A 22,813-nucleotide genomic window follows, 5' to 3' on the forward strand; every position below is an offset into this window, starting at 1 on the left:
AAAGCTTGGGCTCACCCAGCTGTTTGGTCTTTGCTGCTGGCATTAATAATCCTCTTTCTTTTTACCAAGACACCAGGTTTTTAAAAAACAAATGGGAGCTGAATTATCTTCACAATTTCTGTTCAAATGGTCAAAACTAGTTTGAAATTGGCCAGTTTTCCTCAAAAACTGCCAGATCAGAGGAGAAGAGCGTGTTGCATTCATTTGTGAGCATTTCCTTTGGTAAGCCAGCTGAAACCAGCTGGAAAAGCTGGGCTGCCCTTCTGGAAGGCACCTCGAGGGATTTGGGATTTGGGATTTGAGGAAACAGCCTCCTCTCTGAACACCCAGCTCCTGTGGGAGGCTGCTGTGAGCTCTACCCCATGGCTCCTTCTCCATGGCTGCCTCTCTCCTGCTTGCCACACATTCCAGGCTGGCTCTGCTGTCCCGGTGGCCGGGCCAGCCCCGTGTGGCACGTCCCTGAGGAGAGGATTTCCTCTCTGTTGTGGCTGCTTCAAAGGGTCCTCCGCTCGCTTCGCTCCAGCGTGGCAAGCTGGGCTTTGGGCAAGGCACAGCTGGCCTTGAGCTCAGCCAGCACAGGGAGCAAGCAGGACGGGAAGCCAGGAGAGAGGAACAGATCTTTGATGGGGTTTTCCAACTGCTTTTCCCTCTTTTTTTAATTTTGCAGTTTAAAGGCAAGACACACAGCAGGAGACCTAATGGCTCAGGAGCAGCATCTCTGCTCTAGCCAACAGGAGGCACTTTTCCTCCTGTAACCCGTTTGGTTACTTGTAAAAAGTTGGAGTTTCAAGCCTCTGACATTGATTTCCACATTTCCTCTATTTCCTCATTTCTTCTAATGATCTGAGAGAAGTCAAAGCCCTTTCTGTGTGAGAACTGGAAGCAGGGGGGGTAGGTGAAAGTGAGAAAGGCTGGTCCTCAGTGACTGAGGCTGCCCGGTGGGACAGGACACCCCAAAGCTGTCAGGGCAGTTGCAGGGATTTGGTGTTTTGGGGCAGCTTGGCCTGTTTCAGGCAGTGCTGGTGGAGCTGTGGGGCAGATCTGTGATTAGGGTGGCCAAGGGCACCCTTCTCTCAGAACATGGCTCTGGGGGAGTGCAGTAGCAGGGCTCCCAAGGCAGGCAGTGAGGATGGGATACCTCATTTTGGCCACAGGCCGGCAGGTAAGCAGGAAAGCCATGCCCAGGACTGAGAGTTTTGGTGTTTTATCACCTCTGTGCCCAGGTGGTAGATTCCATAAAACTGCCAGAGCAACTGAGAAACAAATGCCTATCCAACAGAAGAGGTTTGTGGGAGAAATCTGCAGGTTGTATCACAGCCTGGGCTCAGCAAGTAAGAGGACTTGAAGTCAGCTGTGCATAAATGATAATCTTTGGGAATATTTCAGGTCCCCTGAACAGAGTCCTGTTAGCCAGAACGAAATGTAATACTTGTTTTAGTAACTCATCCATCCTTCATCAGGGATGAGTTTTCCAGCTTAAAAGGAGATTTTCATCTCCAGCTCCTGTAATGCTTCTACTGCTGAGACCTGATTTGGTTGAAATACGACTTGGGTTTACTTTGCCTGGAGACTTGGGGGCTTCTTCCTCTTGGTTTTGATTCAGGAAAGTGTCTCTGTTCATCAGGGGGCACTTAAACTATCTGCTGAGTAAAAGCAGTGTGTAAGCTGGGCGCGGTCGGTGCATCCGCTGTGAGCTGGGCAGGAACGAGCCCATGACAGGGTTTGATGCACTCCTTCCCGTCAGATGTTGGGAAATGAAACACCATTCCGGGACACTCATCTGATGATGTTGGCTTGCTCTCCCTGCCAGTCGCTGTGTAAGGAGAGTAAATTTAAAAGGTCTTTTTTTGTTGGGTTTTTTCCCCCCCTGGAGGACTCCAGGCTCTGCTCTGTAGAAATTGCCATCTGACTTGTGGACCGGGAAGTGGCTGAAATTTTCCTGTGCAGTGCCTCAAGTTGGGCATTTCAGTCTTTAGTTCTGTACCTGACTGTGAGTGGCCAGAGCAGCACCTGGCTCTGCAGGAGGGTTTGGCTGACACACTTCAGCTTTTAAAACAAAACAACTGATTAATGGCAGGCCATTACTACCAGGATGACAACTTTTGCCTGGGTCACTAAACACAGTGCCCAGAGCCTTTATGGGAAGACTCACTTCCTGCCTGAATGTGCCATGCCAGCACAGCAAGAGCAAAGGCCAGTCTCAGCATTGCTGTGACTCGAAGGACCGTGGCTTTTAATTATCCTGTTTTTATTTTAGGCTTCAGATTCTGGGGTCATGTTAAAAACCTGGGATGAAAAAAGCACAGCTCTGCCAGCGCGTGTACGGCAGAATGATGAGACTCAGCCAGCTTTAAGGTTAAAAAAGAGCAGAGAATGAGCAAGAAGAGACACAGCCAGGCTGGAGCCTGTGTCCATGCTGATCTCCAGCGGGGGCAGTAGCACAGTTGTCAGAGGATCCAGCTTAGGATGCCTGAATATTTAGGTTTGTTCTGCTTTGGCTGCTCCTGCTGTGCATGAAGAACTCTCACTGGCGCAGCCATGGCAAAGCTTTCCCCTCTCTCCAGCCCAGTAAAGACTCAAAGACACAATTTCAAGCCAGGTGACAATTCCTGGCCTTGCAGGAGCAGGGGTTAACTGGTGCAAGTCTGGTTTTTGTAAGTGCTGGAGCGGGCAGGCTGCGTGCCACGGGCTGCGGCTGCCTGCAAAAAGGGTTTGTTTCTCCCTCTCTTCTCTGTTGCACAAGTCCTGTGAATGGTAAAATCTCTTTCCAGGACAAGGTAAACAAAGGGTATCTGCCCAGTAAACCTCTCTCTCTGTAGGTGTGGGGAAGCAAACAGAAAAGCTCTTGCCAAGCAGAGGGGCAGGAACGTTTTAGAGCTCACCAAGCAGGCTCCAGCCTTGTGGCAGGAAAACTTAGCTCAGACTGACCTCTCTGGAGCCTTTTTTGTGAGCCAGGGTGGAGATTGTTTCTGGTCTGTGAGAATCCCTGTCACTTTTTCCAGGTTAACTAAAGATAGCCCTGGTGCAGTGCAGGCAGCCAGGGATGGCCTTTCCCTTCCCGGACGTGCGTGTCTCCTGCGCGCACTCCCGTGTGGACACGGCATTCATTTGGAGCAAACACCAGCAAGGATTCCCAGCTCTGGGCTTTCCTTTGCCAGAGCCAGAGTGGAAAAAAGTCTGAGGGCCTGAGGAGTTTGGTGGCAGAGCTCTTTCCTCCTTCTGAGGAGGTGGAAATAATCCAGGGACAGGGAAGGGAGGCTGCCTTTTGTCCTGGCTTGTGGCTGAGTTGTGCAGGATCAGGAGGTAATGGAGCTCCCAAACCTCCATGCTGTTGGCCTCAGTCTGTCCCAACTGACCATCTAGCCCCGAGGAATGGGATGCTTCCCTCATATTCCTCCTTAACCTAGTGAGCTGTGGGGCTAACGAGCTTGGGGTATCTCTGCAGCCTGCCTAGAGCTTAGCAAGGCCCTTGCAGAAATCAGCTCGCTGTGTCCCAAGCCCTGTGGCTGAACTTGGCACAAGTGAGCTGGAGAGCTGGGGAGAGGGATATCACCAGTCCCAAAGCAGGCAGCAGCCTCCTGAGAAGGGGCAGGAAGTGCAGAATTCCCAATCCCCCCGCCTGGACCGGCAGCTCGTGCCGAGCATTGTAACCGAGCGCGTTTGCAGTGTTTTATGGGGGCATAATCTGTTGTCATCAAAGCCCGTGGCAAATTCCGTACTTTCTGCAGCTGACTCTAAATAGGTCTTTTGAAGGTTGTAATTTCTCGTTTAACCGATGCCAGTTGCGAATACTTTGTGTTGAGGAATAACCCCTTAGTGCCAAATAAAATACAGTGCAAGTCTGTGGCGTGTTTTTCAGCGTATTGTTAGTTACAGCCCTCCTGACAGAGCACATTCTATGCTGAAGATAAATGCTTGGGAGTCTCTTGCCAATTTATGTCCGAAAGGGCTTTTCTTGGACGTCCTCCTCTCTGTGGAAAATGCTTTTCTGTTTTTCCAGCAAACATTTAATGAGCTGTGCTTAAAAGAAAAAGAGGGCCTATTTCAGGACCAGCCCATCGTGCTGTAGTTCTCTTCCAGCTGGTTTGGGGTTCTTTGGGTCATTGTTACACCTCACTGCATGGCAGAGGTCTTTGTGTAGCAATTTGCATGTTCCCAGACCTGTGTGAAGGATGTTTCAGTCCATCCAACACTGCTCTGGACTGTCCCTTGTGCCTGGGATGGAAGGACATTTGCAGCTGACCTGTACCAGAAAATCCAGGCTCTGTCCAAGCTGCAGGTACAGTTGTTGGAACATCAGATGTGGATTCCCATGCAGGAATTGAATTCAACTTCTGTGACCACAGGGGAGCCTGGAGAGCTGCTGTGAGTGGGCTGGGCTGTGGGGCCAGTTGGAGGATGTGCCCAGAAGCATCTGGGCTGGTGGTGGCCGTGGCCAGGAGCCTCTGGTTCCTCATAGCTGCTCACTGGTTCCAGCTCAGCATGTCCAGCACTTGGCTGGGCCCTGGGGCTGGCCAGAGAGGGTGTTCAGCTGGCCATCCCCAGTCACCTGTTCTGGGAGATGTGTCAAGAGCTGTGTGAGGAAGAGAGAGAGGGAGGAGGCCACCTCTGACAGGGAGCCACCTGCACACTTGCTCCCATCACAGAGAGGTTGGCAGAGATTTCCTAAGTGAAGTTGAAGGCTCTTGAGGTTTCTTTGAGCAGCCAGGAGCAGTTGAGCAGTTGAGCCAGGGATGAGATGATTTCAGAGGTCCCCTTAAGGGATGCTGCTGGTGAAGCAGAGAGAAAGCCCATCCCATGGATGCTTCTGTCTAAACCTGTCTAAATCCCAGGTGTGGGGTTGTGGGTCAGGAGGTCAGTGAGGCTCAGGAAGCATCTGCACTGCAGCAGTGGGCTGACCTGAGGATCTGTGCCCTGCTAGCACAGGCAAAGGCTAGGAAGTGGGATTGCAGGACTTAAAAATACACCAGCTATCATTTGTGCATGCAGCTGAAATGAAACAGCTGTTCTTTTACCTTTATACCACACACTGAAAGTGGTTTTGTTACTTGCCGTTATTTTATTTTCTGTGCTGTGAAGGTCAACAGCGTGAATGTAATGCCAGTGCATCCCAGTTGTGATTTATTTGGAGCGGATTTGCTTTTTGTCTGACCCCTCTAAGCACGGGGCTGCTGGATGTGTTACGAGCAAAGAGACAGTCGACAGTCCACCTCTGCTCCACTCCAGGGCCATGTCGAATTTTCATGTGGTTTTTGACCTACACTAGCCCTGGCAAACGTTTCTCCAGCTTGTTTTGAGGACCTCTGACGATGGAGAAGTCTGTGTAACTCACACTAATCACCCCTGCAGCCTTGAATCTGGTGGAAGGTAATTTGCTTATTTCAGGGCAGCTTTGATGTGGATGGGTTTAAATCTGCACTTCCATACGATGTGTTGAATGTGGCCCTGAGGCTAGGCTCTCTCTAAATATTCTCATTGTTTTTCCAGTGGAAAACATCACCTAACTCCCAAAGGTTTTGCTGAGTAGTATTTTTATTATTTGGAGAACATTTCTTCCTACATTTCCATTGCAATTCATATTCACATATCAGTGTTTCTTGGCTTAAAAATACTTTGTACTCGACTTACTTTATTTTTACTTTAATTGTTAGGAAAAAAATATTTAATGAAATAACGAAACAATAAATTATTTTGCCAGAGGGTTGATAAAGAAAATCATGTTTTCCTGCGTGTGTGGAGCAATCTGTTAAAAACCTTCTCATTAAACATAATGGCATTTCTGGACATGAGTAACACTAGGAAGTTTGAAAAAGTGCCCATGCTAACAGGCTGGGGGACAGGAATTTGCTGTATTTGACAGGCTGGATACGAGAAGGATGCAGCACTGCAAATTCGGCAGCACAGCCTTGCCAATGTGTCTAGACAGCCCATCTCTATGGGGGAGAGAAAAGCTTATTTCTTGGAGCTGCTCCAATGAGACCAGACCACTTCTGGTCTCCTTTATCCATGGAGACTTTCCATCCAGGCTTGGGGTTTGTGCTGAGCTGGCTCAGCCCTCGCTGCCTGGTGGCTGATGATCCACGTGAACTGGGTGAGCCATGCAACCTTTTGCTGCTCTTGAGATACTCCTGTGTTAGGTGAGGATGTGGCTGGTCTGGCAGTGGCTGTGATTCATTAGCTAGAGCCCTTTAAAATTGCATTAAATTTTGTTAGAACAGCAGCAGCTCTCTGCTAACCCTGCACCAGACCAAAAGCAGTGTTTTGTTGCCAAGATATCCCACGTTTCTGCACAGGTCCCCTAAAATGTCCGATCCTGCAGGTTAGAGTATCTGACATTTCAGGCAGGAATAAACAGATATCCTAGAATATATTCATCACCTGGAGGCAAAAATTAATACTCCATATTAAGGATTGTCATTTCCAACATATGCCTTGTGTGCCTCAGTTCACAGGAACTCTCATAATCATTATTTCGCCTCCTCTGCTGGGAGTTGTGCTTTTCAAACTGCGGTGAACTCTGGAAAGACAGGGCTCTCCATTCTTCAGCTTTTTGATTTCAGATTTCTGGATGATTGTTCGATGCTGGCAAGGAACCATTTAAAATACATTCCAAAATATTCATCATTCCAGCAGGCTAGGAAACATAAGATGTAGCAATTTATTAGCTAATGTGAAATGCATTCGCCGTCCAGAAGAGGCAAAGGATGGAGGTGGGTCTGAGCCTGGTTTCCCTTTGCATCCTGCAGAGCTGGGGTATGGAGCACCCTGGAGCCCATGGTCTGTCCCATCTGCCTTCCTGTATTGCTGGATGTCTCTGTGTCCAACAAAAATCTCCCAGACACCAGCAGCAGCCTCACCCCATCTCTTTGTCCCTTCTCCTTAGAAGAGCAGGTTTTCACAGTGGTCCTGGGAAGGAGGAAGCTGTTTTGAAATGGCCCTATGTGCGCTGATCCCTTTGCCTCGTGCAGCAATTGTTTAAGGTCCTTCGTACCCCACCCAAGGACTGTGTTCCTGGTTGGGGTGCTCAGCCCTTGCAGAAGGCAGGTGGGCTGGATGCTGAGAGCAGGGCTCAAGTTATGTTATTTCTGGACCTTGGATGCCATCGTTTTTCCAGTTGTGATCAAGAGGGACCCATAAAATCCATCAGTGGTAAAAAAAAAATGGATTTCTAAGTGAAGCTTTGCAGCAGCTCCAGTCCAGTTTGCTCGGGAAGTGGTGGTGGTGGTGGTCCAATTTCCTTGAAACACATTTGTTCCTGGATGCTAATGAAAGGGGAGCACAGCCTTTGGAGAGCTCATTCCCGTGTTCTCACTGCTGTATGCACCTCCCCTTCTCCTGGCCTGTGGCGCCCTGTGGTCGTGGCACGGCCCTTCCGTGCCATGCAGTTTGCAGTCCTGGATATTCCAGGAATACACAGATGAAATATCCATTGGGAGCAGTGTTCCTGCCTGCTAGAGGAGCCAGCTGGCGCGTGCGTCCTGCTGGTCATCGGCAGTCTGTTTGTGCAGGTCCCACGTACCAGCAAACACCATCCAAGTGAATTTCCAGATCCAGTCAGGGTGGCTGTAGGATAATGGCACTCCTCAGCAGCACAAGCACAGACATTCATGGAGCCACTCAGCTTGAGTCAGTCTCTCCCTGTGAAAGGAGCTTGCTGGGGAATGTTTGCAGGCTCTCGTGGCCGCCACAGCAGTTGGAAATGAGCCAGCTGAAATGCCAACTGGTTCATCTGCAATGGGTATATGGACTGGAAAAAAATCCCCCCCAAAGCAGCTTTTTCCTGTCTTGACAAAAACCCTTTCTTTTTTCTTCCCCCACCCTCCTTTCTATTTTTGCACTAGTCAGCTTGTTGCAAAAATATCTGATTTTCCTTATATGAAAGCTTTTCTAGCTGAAGAGGACTTTTTGCCACTTTTTCTAAATGCAAGAATAAATTTGTTAAAAGGCAGTGTTGTCCGGAGGTCAGGTGAGCATGCACTGCCAGATCTGCCCTTCATGGCTTCGCCCTGTTCATGATTCATGGTCTAGGGGGTCACCTCCTTACATAGAGAGAAGGGGAGAGTAGGAAAATCCAACAGGGGAGCAGGTGGACATATTGCCATGTGCCTTTTGCATAATGTGTAAACCCAATGAGCTCACTCCAGGGGGATATGAGTGTGGAAAATAGATGAGCAACCTGTCCTGTCCTGATTGCAGTGGTGTTTGTTCCCACTTGTGTTTGAGGCAGCTTGTGGGGTATATCCAGGGAGATGTGGATATTGGCCTTCCTGACACTTCAGTCTGCTCCTGCATGGAAAGTGTTAATGGCACGGTCAAGTTAAGCACAGTGGTGGCTCTGAAGGACACTGGGGGCTGCTTTGGAGTACACCAGGTGTACATGAAAGGGAGCAGCGTCCCACAGCTTGGCTTTTCAAGTCTGTGGAGAAGGGAAGGGAAAGGGTGCTGAACAGGAGAGGAGAATTTTTTTTTTTTTTCCTGGAATGAACTGCGGCAGGGAGGGGATGAAGAACATAGAGAGGCGTCTTTGGGAGTGAGGAGATCCGATGGAGCAGGGTGGAGGTTGGGAAGTTTGATCTGTGCTGAATCAATGCCATCCCTAAGATGAAACATCAGGACACACAGCACAGGAAGGGGAGCTGATGGGAAGAGGTGCTGGAAGTCAAACCCTTGACCTTGCAAAGCGGTGAGTTCACACGTGTCCCTCTGTGCCAAGCACTGACCCAGATCTGAAGCCAGGAGTGAAGGAAGGGCTGTGAGGGCTGAGTGGCTCCCAGGAAGGTCTGGAGGTCACCCTGGCACCATGGCAGCTCAGTGCTGTGACATTTGGGCTGGGACGCTTTGGGGTGTGGCTGACGCAGCTCTGCGAGTGCATTTCTGCTCCTCTGTCGTGGGTCCAGTGTCTCTGGGGCGTGGGGCTGATCTAAAGAGGGACATGGGGGAGCTCAGCCCCCTTGGATCCCATCCCCTCCCAAGCCTGCTCAATCCACACTGCTGGATCCCCGCCACGGCCTGGTGGTTTGGTCTCTTTGTCAGTTACAAAGTGCAGCCTCACAGAACATGATTTGCCGCTGGCAGGCTTTAAAATACATGTGTTTGCTTTTGATTATGTGTGTTGTTTTTTGGTTGGTTTTTTTTTTTTTTAATTAATTTTCCAAGGATCAATGTGGTAATGCATATAAAAATTACAATATGTAAAACAAAGTATAAAAGCATACAAGGAATTCCAAACACATAACATACTGTGCCTTGGAGCTTACGAGATCCATACAGTGCTTATTGTATTATGGGAACACTCTGACCCCAAGACCCGTCGGAAAGGCTTGTTAGAAGAGCAGGACTAAGCCATGTGCCTTATGAGCTGTAGGATGCCCAGAAGGAAAACCCTAGTGAATAAAGCAAGCAGAACTGTTGCAGAAGAACTCAGACTGGTCTGTGGGATGTAGGGGGACTTTCCATGGCTTTGTACCAATTTCTGGAAGAGGATGTAAACTTCTGCCCCCGCAAATGTTGTTCTCCCAATAATTAACGCTTAATGTTAAGTCTTTCCAGGGAGACTCTCTGGATTTTCGTGGGATCATGATGACTCTTTGTTTTTCCCCCCAAATATAATTTCTTCTGTCAGCTCCAGCAAGTGGGAACACGGACATGGTTAGGGAGGGCTCACATCTTAGTTGCTGTAACTGCCCATGTGCTCTACAGGTTTCTGCCAGATGAGAGGCAGAGCACCAGAGCTGAAACCACCCTGGAAATGCGTTCTGGCTTGCATCTGCCTTAGGATAGGGCTCTTGGCTTCTGGTGCTGCCCTGTCTGTGGGTCAGGAGCAGGGCAGGTTGGGATTTTAATGGGACCCAATCCCTGCAGACCCACAAAAGCACAGAGCAGAGCACGGGGAAAGCCTCTGCATTCAAGTCCCCAGTGACTGGTAAGTTTGGGTGAGGAATGTTTGCATGCTGGAAACTATTTTCAGGAGCTTGGAGACATCTGTAGACTCTCCAGCTGGAAGGTGACAACCCCAAGACCTCATTCCAGGTGGGAAGAGTGACTGACTGTGTTGTGCCTCGAATCCCACCTGGGAATGACTCTTTTGGCCACAGTCGCTCTGCTCAAGCCACTGTCCTGAGGGAGGCCAGCGAGGGTTTCATCCTTCATGCTGGTGAGGCTGTGGCTCTACAGGACCTCAGCAGGTGCTGGCAGGCAGAGCCAAGTGCAACAGGAGAGCCGGGGCAGGGCTCTCCCTGCTATCCCCGCAGCAGCCGTTCACAGCTCTGTAATGACCTGTAATTGTTCGTGTGCAGGCAGCTAAAAATCACCCTGATGGGTTCCACATTACACACACTTGGGAGAGGAGCTGCCCTGGCCCCACGGGTAACACTGAAAATCTGCACGTGTTTCCGTTTAAAATTAAAACTCAGGTTTGGTATGAAAAATTTGGTGTCACCTTTCTGAAGCTTCGTGCTCATGCACAGGACAACTTATTATTTATGTGCAAAACTTGAACCTGACTGCGAGATAACCACAAGAGATGGCTCTTAAAGGAAATGGAGCATCTGTTTCTTTCCTATGTTATTTTTTTTTTCTGTATTTCTGGTGCTCTTAACAAGACTGGAACTTCGCATACTTGGATTTTCTGTGTAATTGAAATAATTTAAACATTAAGGTAGTGCTGAAAATAAACCAAATAAACAGCAAAGGTTAGGGAAAAAAGCTCAGCTGGTGTGTAATGAGAGGAGAATCATAGTTCAAAAATGTCTTTAGTCTGACCTGTACTGACAAATAAAAACCTGCTGTTTCCACTGCTGTACAGCTGGGCTCGGTATCACTGCTGTACTGAACTACATGACTTAACAGGCATCTCCTACCTTAACATATTTACTTTTCTGTTAAGTGTTATCTTCATTCCAGATTGCCTACATTTGTGATGGCTGCCGTGGGGCACTTGCACCTTCTCCCTGTAGCATTTGTGTGCCCCCAAATAGAACCTCATTTCTATTGGAAAATACTTCCCTTGTGCACAGAAATAGGCGTGAGCTGGAGTTCGTTCTCTCCTGGGAGGCTTTAGAAAGATACTTCAGGCAGTTCTGAGCATGAAATCTTATCCATTTATGTCCCCCTGCCCCTCTTCTGTCCCTGCTCACAAAGACAATGGATGCTGCTGCTGGACCACGAGCTCCCAGTGCCCTCGGGAGGAGCAGGGTGGAAAATCGTGTGAGCCTTGTCTTAAATCAGTGCGCCAGGGCTTTGTCACCGTGTGGATTTTGTTATGTTCCCATTCCTCTTGCTTGGAGCTTTGTTTTTGCTTTGATTAAACATTTTGGGTCTGGCTTTTGGTTTTGGATTTTTTATGATGCCAGTTGACAAAGCTGCCCTGCACCCGAAGTATTGCAGTGCTTTGGAGGGATGTAATGGATCAAAAGCAAAGCAGAGCGTGAGTAAAACTGGGCTGGGAGTGTGAGATGGGCCATAAATTGGATGACTGATGCTGGGGAGAGGAGCCTGCGCAGAGCTGGGGGAACACCCAGAAATATTTCTATTCAAGCTTCATGAACTTTAAGTTTGAACCCAATAAAAAGCGCCGCTCCTTTCTCATCTATTCTCCCTTTTCCTTTCTTTCTCCACCAATCTGAATAAAACTTCCTCTTCCTCAGGCTTGCAGTAGGTTTTGCATTTTCGGAGTTTTGAGTTGTTGCCTTTTTAATTTTTATTTTGGGGGTTTTTTTCACTGTGAGATCGTTTGTCTTTCTTGTTCTTAAATCTCAAACATTAGCTTCCTTTTTTGAAGGCTGTGATTAGAGTGTGATTCCTTATTTCTTCCTGGAGTCCTTTTTCAGTTTACAGTTTCTATAGCTGATGTGACAAATCTTTCCTGCCTTACCATACATTATGCTGTGGTTAAGTGTCTCTGTCCCTCCCTTAATTAAATCCAGTTGTTTACTTTCGATTCGGATCCAATTAATGAACTATAATAGCTGGTTCTGGACTTAATAGAACTGGTCAAAACTTTTCCAAACTGCCCACACAATGTAAATCCCATCTGGAAATTAGCTTTTGTTCTGACCTGGAATGAATACAAGTATGCACAAGCATTCCTGCAAACTGGAAATCTAAAATATGTTGCGGTTGTAAGTATTGATGAAAAAAATGCCAATCTTGAAACCCCTAAAAAGGCATTTAGTTCTCAACTCTGATTTGTTTTTTTTTTTTTTTATAATGCTTTTTATTTTGAATGTGGCATCCCAAGAGGAGCAGCCTGGTGTTGCCCCAGAGATAGTTACAGGCACTGGGACAGACACTGTGCAGTGAGGAGAATAGTTTGGAGTGTCTGCAACCATGGATCTGCCTCGCTGCAAGGGGGAAAAGGAATAGGATGTTTCATGCTGCAGTCATTTAGGAGCACTCGAGAGTGCTTTGGTGTATTTGTGTATGACACCAGGACTTGCAGGTTCTGGAGGAATGTACAAATAACACAGGAAAATGCAAATGTGGAAACAGGAAACTTAGTCCCCCCAGCCCAGCACGGAGGGTTGGGGTTTGGCAGTGGAATTCCCAGAGTTTCCACCATTGGGTTCCTGAGAGGAGAGTACACGTTTTTCTCTCTCTGCAAGGCACATTTGCAAGCTGCTTCACTCTTGAGAACGCTGCACGTAATAAAATTTTTCTGATTTAAAGAACGTTGACAAAAAAAAGATTTCTGACCTACCTAAAAAGCTTTGGTGCTGTTTTCCTCTCCTCTCCGTTTCTGCTGACTCCAGTCTCTAGTGCTGTCAACACTGTTTAGGAATACCATTTTTCGGTGTTTGGTGTTGTTTCTTGATAAAGAAATAATGGCAGAGAAGAAGAAATGCTCTGCTGACATGCTGGAGGCAGCTGGGGAGCGCTGTGAGCAAGGTGACATTTGCAGGCAGGCTTGGGTTTAGGTGTGCACAGTCCCTCATTAGCAGTGTGTAACCAGCAAGACACAAGGATTGACCAACCTCGTGCTGCTCTGGATTAATATCGTGCTGTTATCTTTCTTCCCCTGCCACCCAAGTTGCTCCTGTAGACACTTGGTGTGATAGTTTTGGCTTTTTTTTTTTTTTCTTTCTGTTAAGGTTGGGATTAATACATGGGAGTTGTAGTTTTTGTATTTAGATTTGGATGGGTTTTTATCTTTTATTTATTTACAGATTTATGACTCGAGAGTTTTAATTAGTTAGAGAAATGAGGTAAAGTGGAGTACTATTTTATTTTTATAAGGTTTTTTTTTAAGGACAATTTGTCTAATTATGAAATGCTACTTAAATTATTTTCACTTTAAACCTAATAACTAACTAGTTGAAGTCTGCAATGTGGACTCTATCAACCAATTACAGAAAACTAACTAAACCTATGAAGAAGAAGGATGAAGAAGGTGAAAAAGGACTCAGACAACGCCTAAAGGCCTCTATCTTGACTCACATGTACTGCTATATACTGAACTCTTAAATCCTAAGTTTTTCACCCTGTGAAATCACACAATGCTATTTAAACTACACACCCACAACCTCGATGCTATCACTTAATTTCAGAAGCCTGTTCTGAGGTCCCAAGTCAAATGTGATGCTTGCATGAGGGTCAGTGCCCTTTAGAGCAGAAAGCCTGAAATTTCCAGCCTCCAGGGTTCCAACAACTGTGACCTTGCGCCGTCACAGAGGTGTGGGCGAGGGGAGATCCCCGAATTCCAAAGCTCCCTGTGCTTTGCTGTCACCTCCATGCAGCTCTGTCCTGGAAAAGGCCAAGGCTGGGGGTGCTTTAGGCAGCACAATGCAGCTGTGAGTCCCCCAGCACAGGGGACACTTTCCTTCCCTTGGCACAGTGATTGCGAGGGGAGCCGGGAATCACCGGCGTCTCGCTTTGCGCCGGGAGGAAACCAGGCAAATTGTGTTAACGTGCTTGGCAGGGGGAATTCTTGTTCTTCAGTGTTCTACAGACTTTGGCCCTCCTTCTTGCTCCCCAGAGCTCACCCCTCCTCACGTGTAGCTGTCATACAAGAGTGAGCCATGGCCAGACAGCCTCGGGCTCATGTTCCCTTCAGCCAGGTGTTGTCTTCTGGGCAGAAACTGAGGCTTCAGAGGCCTGGATGGGATTCTGAAGAGGTCCCAAAGGCTTTTATCGATTTGTTCATACACTCCACGTAGGCAGGGTTTAGATGAGAAGACAGCATGAAATGGATAACGCCAAAGGAGGCCGTGTTGTCTTTGGCCTCTCCAGCAGCTGCTCTGGCACTGTTTGTGGCATTTGGAGGGACGTCTGTGCCCCGAGGCTCCTTTGCTGTGCTGTGTGGTGCACAGCAGCACAGCTGTGTCGAAATGCAGGGCCAGGGGGAAATAGCTGGCCCCTTTTGAGAAGGGTTTGATGATGAGTCAAGAGAGGGACACGCAAGGCTTTTTCCCCTTCTTTACAAGGGGTGAACCCTGTGGCGGTGTTAAACCCCCCGGGAGGGGGAAACGTGTGCAGGAGGTTCTGCACAACAGCAGTTGTGCACAACTCTGCTCCACTGCTTTGCTTCCCACCACCTGAGCTGATAGATTCACCTGTAGCCCTGCTTTCATTCCTACGTGCCTTTGTTTTTCTTGCACATTCCAGCCTCTGCCAGTCCCTTCCCAGCTCAGCTTTACGGCTCAGCGTCCCTGTTACAAACTGGTCTCCGAACACTTCCTCTCGGATATGGGAAAACCAAGGGCATATTTTTGCACCAAGGAATCCCCGGGCTGGAAAAGAGCCTTCTGGGGATCATCAGGCTGTTGGAGGAGGATTTAGGGATGGAGGCACTGTAAACCTGAAGGAATTTGAAAACCCTACTTTAATTTAAGAGGAATGTCCTTTTGTTCCCAAATGGATGGGCCTCACTCCAAAGGTGTTCAGGTGCAGTAACTGGTACCAGATGGGCTGTGAAAAGCAACACAAACAGGTGGTGAGGACAACAACTGCAGACTTCAATTTCCTTGTCAGCCCCTCCCTGTGCCTTACATACCCCCTGGAGAAGAGGGGGATAAGGGGAGCTGTCACATTCGTACATGGCAAAAGGAGTGACTGGTGAGAGGGTGTTCTCCATCTGTACATAGCAGGTCAAGCCTTGGGACTCTGGGTGGTGACACTGTGCCAGGGTGTGCAGTTATGAACCTTGAATATGATTCACGAGCTTGTGCATTTTTATGGATTCAGGGATCAATACACTTTAATGCTGACGTGAATATTGGCTCAGGTCCCCCCCGGGTAATGTGGATTTTTTGCTGGCACCCCACACATACTGTTGTGATCCAGATGTATTGATGAGTTTCTGAGTAAATGCAAACCAGGTACAAAACAATATGTGCTCTTATTTGTTGTTCAACACCTTGCTGGGCTCGGCAAGGCAAGGAGGAGGCTGCAGAGGGCACAACTGCTCCTCACTAACAATATCCAGCATGCTCTTACCCTAAAGAGCTGTATTATGTCCCAGTAAGAGCAGTCTTTGGAAATTCGAAGCCAAGAGAACAGGGTTTTGTGATTTTTTTTTTTTTTTTTTTTTTTTTTTTTTTTTTTTTTTTTTTTTTTTTTACCATCAGAAAAGACTTCCAGGATTGTCAGGAATGGGGAGAGGGATTCTGGGCTTTTTTGCTGCTTTTTAGAGATAAGGAAGCTGAGACCTGGAGTAGCTTGAGAGAGCTGGTACAAGTCTTACGCGGTGGAACTGAAAAACAAATGCTTGGGATCAGTGCACTTTACACCTCCTCTTCATGTGGAGGCTAACACAGCGTGCTTAATATGTGGGGTTGAAACTGTGCAAGCCCCTTCCTAAGCCCTTCCCTTCTTGCAACCATTGAGGTCGTTCACCCCGTGGCTGTGAGCTCGTAGCTTTCTCACTTTTCACGTCCCCAACTGTCTGTCCTAGATGATCAGCTGAACTCCGAGGAGAAGAAGAAAAGGAAGCAGAGGAGGAACAGGACTACCTTCAACAGCAGCCAGCTGCAGGCACTAGAGAGGGTCTTTGAGAGGACACACTACCCCGATGCCTTCGTACGGGAGGACCTTGCACGCAGAGTCAACCTCACCGAAGCCAGAGTTCAGGTAATCCCAGAGTTTACACCCGGGCACAGCTCACCTGGGGGATCCCCGGGCCACTCCAGCAAGCAGCAGAAATCCTCCAGGTCTGTGTGGCCCACGAGGGTCACCACGCTGCTGGCTCCTGAGGGAGACTGCCAGGCCTGACCTGCCCTCCTGCCCGGTCACATGTGTCCTTACGCCTCATGCCAGGCCGAGATGTTGGATGCTCAGGCTGCTCACGTCCTCCTGAGCTCTTAGCTCGCAGGCCTGCCCCTTCTGAAGGTCAGAGCGGGCCGCGGTGTGTACAGCCAGCCCCTCGGGGCTCTGTCAGAGCAGGCCCGGGGATTATCTCACCCTAGGGTTCCCGGCACAGGCTGGGAGGCAGGCAGCCTGCACAGCGCCCGCAGGGCACAGCGGGCCGGGGCCAGGGCCGCACAGAGCAGGGCTCAGAGCACAGGTGACGGCTCTGTGCTCCCCCTGCAGGTGTGGTTCCAGAACAGGAGGGCCAAGTTCCGCCGGAACGAGAGGGCCATGCTGGCCAGCAAGAACGCCTCTCTGCTCAAATCCTACTCAGGGGACGTGACGGCCGTGGAGCAGCCCATCGTACCTCGCCCCGCTCCCAGACCCACCGACTATCTGTCCTGGGGGACCGCCTCGCCCTACAGGTGAGTGAGCCACCGCGCTGGGCCGTCCCAAAGCCGCCCTCAGACCGCTCTGCTGTACCCACACGGGGCAGCTGGGGCATGCAGCACTCTGACCGTCCCACCGGCTCTCCTCACTTGTTCCCTCCTCATCTCATTCCCTGCCACTTCTCCCGTGTGGGCCCGGCTCGGCGTCGTTGTGTCTTTCTGGCAGCTTCTTTTTCTGGGGGCTCTCTCTCCGCAGTCCAGGAAATTTCAGAAGAGGCTCAGGTAGAAGAAGTACATGGAAGCACAAGGTTTTCCCTGGTGCATCTGGTTTGTAGCAAGGAGGAAACCTTTCCGTGGGACGCAGATCCGGGGGGAGAGAGAGGTCAGAACCCTTGGGGAGGCTCAGCCAGCAGGCAGTGGCCAGAAGAGGGAGTTCTGTGGCTATCCCGTGGCGGTCACTGCTTGGGATGCCAGGAAGGGCTGGGAATTCGCTTCATCCGTGTGCAGCAGTGCTCCGCACCGAGCCGGTGAGAAGTTTGTTTCTATTGCCTGAGCACAAGAGTGTGTGGGCATGTTGCGCTGTGGTTCGCCTGCATTAAGGGCCAGGTGACAGGCTGGTGTTCAGTGTCCACCTCCGGTGGTCAGTGCTGCTGAAGGGATGACGGGAAAGGAGCATGGATGTGGCAAGCCCAGTCTCAGAGGATCTGGGATGTCTGTGCACATCACGGTCCTCCCTGTTCTCTCTGTGCCATTCCTGGCTCTGCAGGAGCTGGGTGTGGACACAAGATCCACAGGATGTGTTGGTTTGTGGGGAGCCAGCTGGCTCACAGGCAGTTAAAAATGAGGTTGGCGGGTGTTTTTTAGCACAGTGGCTTCATTGTTGGTCAGGACCATGAAGCCTTTGGCTGGATTTCTTCCTGTTCATCTGACCTGGTCACTGCCAGCTTCCCACTGCCCTCCAGGAGCCACACCATGCACAGGACCTCTCGTTCACCTAGACTCTCTTTTTGCTCCAAGCATTGTCTGCACAGTAAGAGCTGCAAGCACATGGTCTTCCTGTTTGTTGCTTCAGTTCCGTGGTGTCCTCCTCATCCACCCTGTACCTCCAGAAACGCAAGTCATAGATCCAGATAGGGAAAAGGATGCTTTTGGTGGCCACCAGCTTTGTCTTAGAAACAGCCCTTATCCTTTGGATTTTTTTCTGAGGACTGCTCTCTGTCAAAATCCCTCTTTTTGGAGGTTAAGGCTTTCTCCCTGTGAAGGTTTCCTTGGTGTAGCATTCAGGAGGTGAGACCAGGGAAGGGAAGCGGGTTCCTTCCCCACCCCAGTGCGACTGCACTGGTCACAGTACCAGATCCCTGCTGAATGCTCATGGCTTATTTCTACCTCTCACACTTTTCAAAAAAGACCATCCCTCCCAAGGTGTTATTTACACAAGGGGCTTCATAATCACTGCTAGGGAGAAGACCCGGCCAAGGTAATGCCAAGGGCATCCTGGGGAGGGCTGTCTCAGGTCACTTGCAGCAGCTGGGGTGTGCTAATGAGAACAGGGGAGAAGGGACAGCCTCAAGGATGGGATTTCAGCCCCTCAGGTCCAGGCTGTGCCTATCCGTGATGCAAAGGCGCTTCTTCCCCTTGTCTGAGAGCCAAGATGTTTCTGCAAAGACTTTGGAGCTTTCACATCAAAGAAGGCTGGAGTGCCACTGCCCTGCACTGGCAGAGGAGCACAGCAGCAGCTTTTCCACGCTGTGGGATGCACAGGACCCTCAGACACTGCATGCTCCCCAGGCTTCCTAATCCTACTGATCATCCCTTGGCAATCACATTCATCTGAAAGGGCCGGGCTGTCGCAGCCTCACAAAAGCTTTGCAGTCAGGTCATTCAAATATTGGACCCTTGGTGAAACCCTGCTGGAACCCTCCAGCCATATGGAGTGTTTGCATGGCCCTCTGCCCCCTCCCCATTTTCCCAGCAGTGCTATTCCAGCCCCTGATTCACAGCCACTCCTGGGGAGGGCCCAGAGCTCTGTGGCCAGGGCTGGTTTTACTCTTAGATCTGGGAAGAGTTTTCAATCCGTGTGTTTGTTCTCCAAATACATTCAGCCGCAGGTCAACCAAAGCTATTTGCAGATCTCTGTCACCCAGACAGCCAAGCAGATACTATTGTATTTTTGAAGTTGAAAAATGTTTTGCTTAGGCATTTTTTAGCATAGGTTCCTAAGAAAACAAGACTGGCAGCCCGCACTTCCCACTCCAGCAACCTTTGACTCTACAGGCCACTGAAAACCTTATTTGAAAGAAGGATTTTAGGCCTCAGAAACATGATGCTCCTCTGTGTTTCGTGAAAGCAGACAGCTGAGTGGAGGAAGGAGATTTTTCTCTGCCCGAATGGGGTGAAGGGAGGGGGCAACAGGATGACTTCAACCCTTATTAGAGCCTGGAGAGTCTCTGGAGCAATGCTCAAGCTATTTTGGTGTTTGGACACAGCTCTTCTTGTTATTCTGGTGGAATAACCTGATGAAAGAAAGCACTTCTGGAGATTTTCTTTTAGCAGAGATTTTACTTGGCATCAGTAAGTGAAATCCTCTTCTCCACGCCTCTGGGGAGCTGGGAGCCAGAGGCTCCCAAAAGTTTCAGCCCAGACTTGGCCAGCAACCTGGTTTTGAATGGGGACAATTTACTCCCCTGACTGAAAACTCCTGTTTTCTCTAGTTTAGAGAACCCTTGAAGGTCTCCAAATTTCTTCCAGCTCAAAAACATGGGAGAGATGCATCCTATGGAAGCAGATGGGCACAGGGGCTTGAGTAGCCACCACCTTTATACCTTGTGGGGCGTTGTGCCCTCCTGCAGGCAGCACTTGGCTTCTCTCACTACTGCTGACTTAGAGGTGAGGGAAGAACCAGCCCAGCCATGGAGAGGGAACTGAAGGGATGCAGCTGGTTGAGAAGAGCTCCAGAAGCACACATCCACGTGTTCTGGATGCTGGTGAAATGCAGACATTGCCTGGTCTGGATCTCCTGCAGACTGAGGATTCACACAGCACTGGGTGGCAAACTCCTGGGAGGTCAGAAATGCCAGCAGTACCTCAGGGTGAGCAGGCACAGCTCCAGCCTGGATCTGTGCAGCAGGTGCCCATGTCCCTGCAGGGAGATTTGCTGTTGCAAAGGCATTTCCAGTTGTGGAGGTCAGTGCTGGAAGGATATTTATTTTTTTTAAGACAGAAAAAGGAAAAGACAAAAAGGCAAAAAAAAACCCCCAACCCATCTCGGTTTTTTGGTCTGTGGATGGAGCAGAGCATTTCCCAGAGCCTCAGCTGTGAGCCACCCGGGCAGGCAGATGGAAAAGGTCAGCACCAGGGCTGAGCTGGCTTCCAGCAGAGCATTTGGGGTTTCCTCCTGAACACTCTGTGTTAAATGGGCACCTCTAGTTCATGTGGTGCTTTTCAACTGGTTTTGATCTGTGGACCCATGTAAAGGAAATGCAGCAGGTCACATGCTTTGCTGGGTTTGGGGGAGTTGGCTGGGGGAGCTGCTTTTCACAGAAACCCATGGGACACATGGATTGAACAAGTTTTCTAGTGGTCTGGAAAGCAGCTTTGCAGATTTTTTGGTAGGATAAGAAAGGAGTCAGAGATCTTTGTTCAGCCTCTGCTGTCAGAAGTGATGTTTTTCATGAATAAAGTCGCGGTTTAAAGGGAGAAAAAGTGGTTTATGTTTTGGGGTTTTTCCTTCAGCCTTTGGGACATGCTCTTTATAATCAGCTGAAGTTTTGAGGGGAAAAAAATGTGGACATTTTCATTCCAAAAGGCTGAAACCAGAAAACATGACAATTGTTGAAACGGGTTTTTCCCAGAGTGTTTCTTTAATGTAACATGTGTTTCAGAAGTGACGTGATTTCACAGGCTGTAAAACCAGCAACTGGTCTCATCAAAAAGACATTGCTTCCAGTGGGAATACTTTTAAGGACAATGGTCTAACTGGCAGGCTGACCTCATTGCAAACCTTTTTGGGTTAGAAAATAGGAAGTGGAAATTTTTCCTGTTGACTTCAACCAGCTTTGGCGCTGGGTGAGTGACCTTCAGCAGCGAGATGCTAAATAAATAAAGGAGCGTTCAATAAAGGGGAGTGGTACTTCCCTGCTGACACCAGGAGCACACCCCAAAGGTGTGGAAAAACCAGTGGTGGTGATTTCTGCTGTGGTTTGGAGGCCGTGTCTGACTTGATGTTTCTCTTTCCATCCCTCAGTGCCATGGCCACCTACTCTGCCACGTGTACCAACGCCAGCCCGGCGCAGGGCATGAACATGGCCAACAGTATTGCCAACCTGAGACTGAAGGCAAAGGAATATAGTTTACAGAGGAATCAGGTGCCCACAGTCAATTAACGACTGCAGGCAGCTGCCTTGCAGAAGGAGAAAACACAACAGCACCCGTCCTGCTTCGCAACTTGTCTGTGCTGAAAGAAAAAAAAAAAAAAAAAAGAGAACAGCAACAACAAAAAAACATAAAAAAGAAAAGAAGAAAAAAAAAAGAAGAAAAAAAAAAGCCAACCCTCACCCAGAACTGAACACGGGGAGCAAACCAAACCTGTGAGTGATAAGGTTCCTCCTTCCTTTTGGGATAATGCCACCGTTTTTGTTTGTTTTTTTTTTTCTCTTGTTATCGTCGGGTTTATTGCTTCTGCTCAATATACTATGAGCTTCTTCAGTAAAGGACAGTCTCACCCTTGCTGGTTTCCATTTTTGTACGGGACTGCAAAAAGAAACCTCTGCCAATCTCAGCCCATGGACAAGTCCCACCACCAGCATGCTGAGATGCAAAGCTTGCTCCTCTTCCCGCTGCCCCAGCCCACCCTAGAAGAAGAATTTGTTTGGTCACCAATTTCCATGATATCCACCCAACCCTCATCCCTCCAGTCCCTTGTGCCACAGAGGCAGCACATTCCTATCAGTCTGCCAGAAGTCCATTTAATGCAACAAGATGGATTCCTGCTGTCTGAGTTGCCTGGAAAACCTCCTTGGGCTCTGCAGAGCTCCATTGTTTTGTTGAGTATTCCCAGCACTGCTGCCTCGAAAAGCCAAAGAAGAGAGAAAAGCCAACGTGGGAGTGTAGCAGGGGGATCTCTCTGTAGTGCCAAGAACAGGACTGTCAGGACACTCCTTTCTATGCCTTACAGTTTGTGCCACAGGGAAAGGCGTTGTCCAGATGCATTTGTTTTATATATACTGTATATATTTATATATATAAGATAATACATGCAAGCTTGGTTGGTTTTTTTTATTAAACAAAATAAAATCCATTGAAAACGTTTGGGATGTTTGTGCTGCATCCAGGTGGAGCTGTGCATTGAAATTCCAGGCACAGCCTCCCTCAGCCTTGTCAGAGCTCTTCCCTGCAGCCTTGGGCAGCACTGGAAAAGGCAGCTCACATCCTCCTGTGAGAGACCCCAAAGAAGTGGTGCTGGAGGGAGCCACACTCCTTTGCAGATTTTCCCCCATGGGTAGCTTCACAGAACAGAACAAGGATCTCCTCTGCAGTCAGACTGGTTCATGTGGCTCTTGGGAACATGCAGGGATATCCCCAGGGCAAATCTGTCTGAGCACACAGGATGTCTCAGCAGAGAGCATCCCACCAAAGATCCCATAACACTGCTCAGTAAGGCTTATCCTATAACCTTTACCATTTTCCCTACCTGCTGTCCACCCTCTGGGCTCTGGAGACCTAATGAGGACCTAATTTATTTATCTCCATGAAGAGTAGGGGAGATGCAGCCCAAAAGGCATTTCTTCCACACAAGCACCCTGAGGAAATTAGGATCTTTCTCGTTGCTGGTGGTGCCTCCCCCTCACATTTGTGGGAGGAGGGGGTTGATTTATGACAAACAGCACTTGTGTCCAAACTGAGATGGACTTTGCAGAGCTGCTCCATGAGTCCAGGCTGGACCATGAGGGATGGACAATGAAACTCAGTCACGAGAAATATTTCTGGTAGAGTGGCTTGGATCTCCATGCTGGTGTTTCCTGCAGACACATTGGGCGTATGTAGATGCCTGACAGTGGGCTTTGATAGTCTAAAACAGGAAACGAGGAATAAATCTCTTTAAAGTGTAGGTGAAAATTAAACTGGCAGGGGATGAATGGAAAGCT

At 49.0% G+C, this 22,813-nt stretch overlaps 1 protein-coding gene across 1 annotated transcript in view; it reads left to right on the forward strand.

Annotated features, from left to right (window-relative positions):
* Nucleotides 1–22,576, forward strand: part of PRRX1 (paired related homeobox 1) — a 37,621-nt gene extending 15,045 nt beyond the window's left edge. The window contains exons 2-4 of the mRNA XM_066324790.1: nucleotides 15,890–16,065; nucleotides 16,525–16,706; nucleotides 20,914–22,576. Of these exons, the coding sequence (XP_066180887.1) occupies nucleotides 15,890–16,065; nucleotides 16,525–16,706; nucleotides 20,914–21,052 (497 nt within the window). The 3' untranslated portion in view covers nucleotides 21,053–22,576. The remainder of the gene's footprint in view (nucleotides 1–15,889; nucleotides 16,066–16,524; nucleotides 16,707–20,913) is intronic.
* The last annotated feature ends 237 nt before the right edge of the window (nucleotides 22,577–22,813 follow it).

The sequence above is a fragment of the Sylvia atricapilla genome, chromosome 9 (assembly GCF_009819655.1).
Source record: "Sylvia atricapilla isolate bSylAtr1 chromosome 9, bSylAtr1.pri, whole genome shotgun sequence".
NCBI lineage: Eukaryota > Metazoa > Chordata > Aves > Passeriformes > Sylviidae > Sylvia > Sylvia atricapilla.